The sequence below is a fragment of the Triticum dicoccoides genome, chromosome 3A (genome assembly GCF_002162155.2).
Source record: "Triticum dicoccoides isolate Atlit2015 ecotype Zavitan chromosome 3A, WEW_v2.0, whole genome shotgun sequence".
Lineage (NCBI taxonomy): Eukaryota > Viridiplantae > Streptophyta > Magnoliopsida > Poales > Poaceae > Triticum > Triticum dicoccoides.
In genome coordinates this window covers 596,641,683-596,647,864 of record NC_041384.1, presented here as the reverse complement: position 1 = coordinate 596,647,864, position 6,182 = coordinate 596,641,683, and the positions used below count along the sequence as shown (strand labels likewise).

Below are 6,182 nucleotides of genomic sequence, written 5' to 3'. Positions count from 1 at the left end.
ATGTGTTTTGCAGGGTATATGGCAACTGCCCTAGTGTGCTTGTAAGCAGATTGCAACTCTCTCTTTTATCCGAGCATGTCAGTTGCCATGTGTTTTGCAGGGTACATGGCAACTGCCCTAGTGTGCTTGTAAGCAGATTGCAACTCTCTTCTTTTACCCGAGCATGTCAGTTGCCATGTGTTTTGCAGGGTACATGGCAACTGCCCTAGTGTGCTTGTAAGCAAATGACAACTCTCTCTTTACCGAACATGTTATTTTGCCATGTCTCTTTGTAGAGCTACACGGCAACTGCCTAGTGTTAGTAGGTGGCAACTCTTAAAGTTTTCAAATCATGGCAACTGTAGTAAACCAGACCATACATGGCAACTGCGTAGTGTTAGTAGGTGGCAACCCTAAAGTTTTCAAATCATGACAACTATAGTAAACCAGACCATACATGGCAACAGCTGTAGTTGTCCAAAAATGGCATCTAGCACTTGACCTGAGATGGCAACTGCAGTTGAACAACCATGGCAACTGTAGTTGTCCGACATGGTAATTGTAGTTCAGTGACATGGCAACTGCAATTAAACAAACATGGAAGAGGGTCCGGACCATGGCAACTGCGGGGCGTGTGGTGACTGTCACGCGGGGCGTGCAGGACCATGAGGTAGGAGACCTGACGTACGAGCGTGTGGGCGTTATCTATTTTGCCCACACATAAACGTGTGAGAGGGGCCGGAAGAAGAAAAAAGACGTGTGGGCATTACTTGTTTTGTCCACACGTAGGCGTGTGGGCTGATCCTTTTAGACACCCCACAAAATGTGTGGGTAGACCCCTTAACGCCTCACATATGGGTGTTATCAGTGTCCTAAAAAAATCATGTGAATCAAAGAGGCTCTAAATATTTATTACAGACTGTACAAACCGGGGCTAATTTACAATGAACAATACAATACTCCACATTGCCTGACCCAGCACGTAGCCAAAACAGCCGTACAGACGTCTAGGCCGGCAAAATTTGCCGGGGTTACTAATTCCAGAAGAGCAGATTAGCTAATCGGCTCCATGTAAACTGCTCATGCATGACGCCACTGATTAGCTACCAACCAGAGAAACTGGGGGGCATCGACATGCATCAGCTATTCAGCTATCTATAGATCCGTCGACCAGATTCTACGCACGTACATCGACTTGTAGAAGAAAAATGAGCAACTTGCACAATCAAAAGCGAGCCTCTCGCATCATGGAGTTTCTTTAGGCAACTTGCCCTAAGACTAGTCCCATACGCTGCAAGGTGGTACTACTAATTACTCGATTGCAGGCCAGGGAAAGATACTCCCCGTACAAGGGGGGCGGCCCGCTCTGGTTTTTCTTCCAACTTTGTTGAATCGAGCTTGGAACAAGTTGTTTATTTGTTATTTGAAATGTATGCGCGCGGTGCAAGTGGGTGTGGGTTCGCGAGAATTTCACGATCGTGATAATGGGAGACTTGGAAGGTGCAGTGTAGTGTCCAAGTGAGGCGCATGCAGGCTACTAGTTGTGATCTGTTTAATAGTTTTGGATCCATCGGTCACCGTCGAGGTACAGTTCGTCCCCGAGAGCGTTTCTACGCGTGAGTCGCCGTTGGGCAAAACTTCGCGTCGGCGAGATCGACTTAGACAGCAACACGGATAATGTTAGGAGGTGCACGCGGTTCATTTGATTAGGATTAAGCACACGAGGAAGGCACACGGCCACATATACGTACTTCATCATTTAGTTTGTTGTATAGTTAGATTTACACGTATATGTAAGATCTCACTGATATCATATGCAAAGCTCGAGTAATATGTAGTCGAATCAGTACTGCACATTAATTCAACCACTAGTTAAGTTAACAAGATGAGATGATTTACACAAAACAACCAGGTGCACAAAGCCAAAAAAAATCACATGACACTAGGGCTAGTTTAGGGTGCAAATCATGTCACTCCAGATTCCAGAGCCCCAACCTTGCGCGCATGGCACGGTCTACGGCCGGCGGTACCTTTCTGGTCTGCCGGAGTGCATGACGGGCATCAATTGACGTGCGGCACGGCCAGCGCGAGTTGCTCCGCCGTGCGCGCCAGCGACTGGAGGTTGCACCGCACGATGGTGTCCACGAACAGGCGCGTCTCGTCGCTGGTGTTCCCCGGCGGCACGTCCACCACGTACGACTCGACCACCAGGGTCACCCGCGGCGCCCCGGCCACCGTCGACGCCACCTCGCTCACGGTGGTCACGGACCGGTAGTTGGCGAGGCGGTGCTCGCCGCCGACGATCCGGAAGCTGAGCACGCGCCGCTCGTCGTCCAGGATCTCGAGCCGCTCGCGGCTGCTGGTGCCGGGCAGGCCGGAGACCACGCGCACCTCCCGCACCGACCCCACCGCGCCGCCGTCGCCGTCCACCATGCGGCAGCTCTTGATGAAGCGCTTGTACGCCTGCGGCCGGTCGAAGCGCCGGACGACCGACCACACCGCCTCCACGGGCGCCGCGATCGCCTGCACCACGGCCGAGCAGCACTGCCCCGCGCCGGCCGCGTGCTCGTGGTACCGCGCCACCTCGCCCGGCACCGCTGCGCCGTGGGCCACCAACGCCTTACAGCCGGAGCTGATCCGGCTGTGCTGCTGAGGCGACGGCCGTGCAGCTGCGTACGGCATCGCAGACAAGCCGCGAGCGGATCGAGATTCTGAGTTTTATCGCTGTGAAGAAGAGTGGGTGGATTAGGAACTTAGGATTAACGGAGGAAGTTCTCTAGTCTTGGATGTGCTATATATGTCAAATGGGAAACCAAGAGGTGGATGGTTGCAAGTTAAATACTAGTACTCCTAGTTAATTTTCTTTACAATAATGCTACACGTACAGGAGATTACGGGCGTTTTACAGGCTGACTAGGAGTCCGTCCGACGTGGCTGAGCTGCGGGGAAATAAAGGAAAAAAGAGAACATGCCGCTGTTTACGCAAAGTAAAAAAAAAAACAGAACGGCAGGAAATAACGAAAAAGGAGGACGTGCCGATGTTTACGCTACTGGAAAAACAGAACAGCGGCTCAATTTGCCGATCGCTTTCGCCTCGAACGACCACGGCCGTCTCGCGCCGCCAAGGGCACATTGCTGCTTGCTCGGCCGATCTTTTCAAGCCGTCGGCGTCGCATGCTCCGTCACATCGGCATTGGCAGGTAATCCTATGTATACTGAAGGCCATGATGTTACGATTTGGATAGTCTGACTGGTGATACTGCAGCATATATACTTGATTTATCCATCTGTAGATCAAAGCTGTGTACCTGAGTTTTCCGCCTTGATGAAGCCCTGAAGTTAGCTACAAATGATTAGTTATTAATCTTTCATCTGTTTGCATGTAGCACATCACATCACCTCGGCACACAATGTTATGTTTGTTTCTAAGTATATGCATCTGGTAATGTTCAACACAACCTTTTCAAAATAATTTAACATGTCAATTTTTAGGTCAATTTGTTACCATTCAGTTTAGTTATGTTGCCTTTGTACGAGAATGATTAAAAATTTCATGGCTTGTAGGAATGGATGATGGAACTTGTATTGTTCAAGAATCAAGTGACATGTCTATTTCAAGCGACGATGATGGCATTAAGCAGCAGAAGAAAAGCAATGTGGAAGTTGAACATGACCTTGGTGAAGCCCAACCAGATGTGTCACTTGGAGATCCTGAACTGGGGATGACCTTTGGTAATGAGAATGAGGTGCGAGAGTATTATACCCAGTATGCTAAAGCAAAAGGCTTTGGTGTGACGAGAAGAAGTTCAAACAGTGATGATAATGGACAATTGAGGTACCTTACACTTTCCTGCAGCCGTCATGGTAAGACTCAGTCCAACTCAAGAAATATGTTGAAGCCAAATCCATCAGCCGGGTTAGGATGCAAAGCTAAAATTAATGTTACTCGTGGTCCTGATGGGAAGTTGTACCTTTCGAAGGTCATATTGGATCATAATCATGCATTAAGTCCACTAAAATCTCGGTTATTTAGATGCAACAAAAGGTTAGACTACCATGTTAAGCGAAAGCTTGAGTTGAATGACAGAGCCGGAATTCGGGTAAACAAGAACTTCAATTCTTTTGTTGTGGCAGCAGATGGTCATCATAACCTAACTTTTGGTGAGAAAGATTCTCGTAATTTTCTAGAGAAAATAAGGAGGCTGAAACTTGGCAGTGGTGATGCTGAAGCGGTTCGTGACTACTTTATTAAAATGCAATCCGACAACCCAAACTTTTTTAGTGTAATGGATGTTGATGATGAATCCCGACTTAGGAATGTATTTTGAGCTGATGCCAGAAGTAGGGCAGTGTATGACTCTTTTCATGATGTCATTACTTTTGATACGACATATTTGATGAACAAATATGATATGCCGTTTGCTTGTTTTGTCGGAGTGAATCATCATGGCCAATCAGTTTTGCTAGGATGTGCTTTATTATCAAATGAAGATACTGGAACATTTGTTTGGTTATTTCAAGCATGGCTCACATGTATGTCAAATCGTCAACCAAAAGCAATTGTCACGGATCAAGCAAAAGCAATTCAGAATGGTGTGGAAGTAGTTTTTCCGGAATCTCGATACAGATGGTGCTTGTGGCACATAATGAAAAAGATACCCGAGAAGCTAGGTGGGTATGATGAATATGATCGCATCAAGGTTGCTGTTGGCAATGCGGTCTATGATTCATTAACAGTTGCAGAGTTTGAAGTTGCTTGGATGCATATGATTGAGAAGTATGATCTTGGTGATAATGAATGGCTTAAAGGGCTTTACAACTATCGACACCGTTGGGTTCCAGCATTTGTGAAAGATGCCTTTTGGGCAGGTATGTCTACTACACAACGTAGTGAGAGTATGAATGCCTTCTTTGATGGATATGTTAATGCAAAAACTACATTGAAGCATTTTGTTAGCCAATATGAGAATGCTCTTCGTGATAAAGTTGAGAAGGAGAATGTTGCTGATTTCAATTCTTTCAATTCAACCATACCTTGTATCACACGCTTTGACATTGAGAAGCAATTTCAGTCAATCTATACAAATTCAAAGTTCAAAGAATTTCAAGAAGAGCTAACAGATATTATGTATTGTGATCGGAAGTTTATACAAAAAGAAGGGGCAATAGAAACATATGAAATAACCGAGGATGTGCTAATTGACGAAGAAAAAGGATGGAGAAAGGATATTCTGTACCATGTATATTTCAATGAGGAAGAGTTCGAAGTTAAGTGTTCATGTCGCCGCTTTGAGTTCAGAGGTATTCTCTGTAGGCATGTGTTGTGTGTGCTTACTCAAAAGAAAATCAAGGAGGTTCCTCCACAATACATCCTTGCTCGGTGGAAAAAAAATGTGAAAAGAAAACATAACTTTATCAGATGCACATACGGGGGGATGGAAGACAGTCCTATTGCCAAACGCTTTGATAGCTTGTGCAATTCTTTCTACCCAGTTGCAGAGATAGGTGCCATGTCGGATGATGCACACAATTCCTTGATCGAAGATCTTCGCACCTTGAAAATTAAGTACAGCAGCAACTGAAGTTCTGAAAATAACAATGATAAGATTGGTACACAGGAAGATTCACCTTCCAATGGGAAGGCAACAGGTAAAACTATACTGAGTCCAATAGCTGTTTGTGACGCCCGGGTAATTAAGCTACAGTGATCCTCTGCTAGTGATGCCACGTCACTTCGAATACTATCGCTAATCTCATGTTAGTTCGAAACCGATTCAAATTCAAATTTAAAGTATAGGCAAACAACGAAAGTTTTTAAACAATAAAACTAAAATGTTCTAGAGGTACCAGATGATGCATAAATAATTATGGTGGAGAAACCAAACTTTGTTATAAAGTTTAAAGGCTCTAAATTAATTAAAAAAATGGCTAAAAATAAATATTTAAATGCCTTCTAAATTTATAGAAGTGCAAAATATTTCATTTAGGTACCGAACTTTTTGTGACCGTGTCTCATTTTGCCACTCTAAATATGGAGCCAGTTTAATATTTTGTAAAACTATTTTACTAACAAAAATAAAAGAAAACAGTACATGAAAAATATATAAAAGGAAGAGGTATAAACAAAAACAAAACAACAAAAAAAAAGGAAGAAAGACCCCCCCCCTCCCCGCTGGGCCTCAGCCCAGCTGGCCATCCAACCG

The 6,182-nt window shown here is 45.1% G+C and overlaps 1 protein-coding gene and 1 pseudogene across 1 annotated transcript; one reads left to right on the top strand and one right to left on the bottom strand.

Annotated features, from left to right (window-relative positions):
* Positions 1-1,816: 1,816 nt before the first annotated feature.
* Positions 1,817-2,765, bottom strand: LOC119269454 (abscisic acid receptor PYL4-like). Its single transcript, XM_037551285.1, has one exon. The coding sequence runs from the start codon at positions 2,659-2,661 to the stop codon at positions 2,041-2,043; it is 621 nt and encodes a 206-aa protein (XP_037407182.1). The 5' UTR covers positions 2,662-2,765; the 3' UTR covers positions 1,817-2,040.
* Positions 2,766-3,545: 780 nt separating this feature from the next.
* LOC119272641 lies at positions 3,546-5,561 on the top strand (annotated as a pseudogene).
* The last annotated feature ends 621 nt before the right edge of the window (positions 5,562-6,182 follow it).

Bases quoted from the DNA above. Each gene is read 5' to 3' on its own strand.
- LOC119269454 (XM_037551285.1), bottom strand. From the start codon at position 2,661: ATGCCGTACGCAGCTGCACGGCCGTCGCCTCAGCAGCACAGCCGGATC.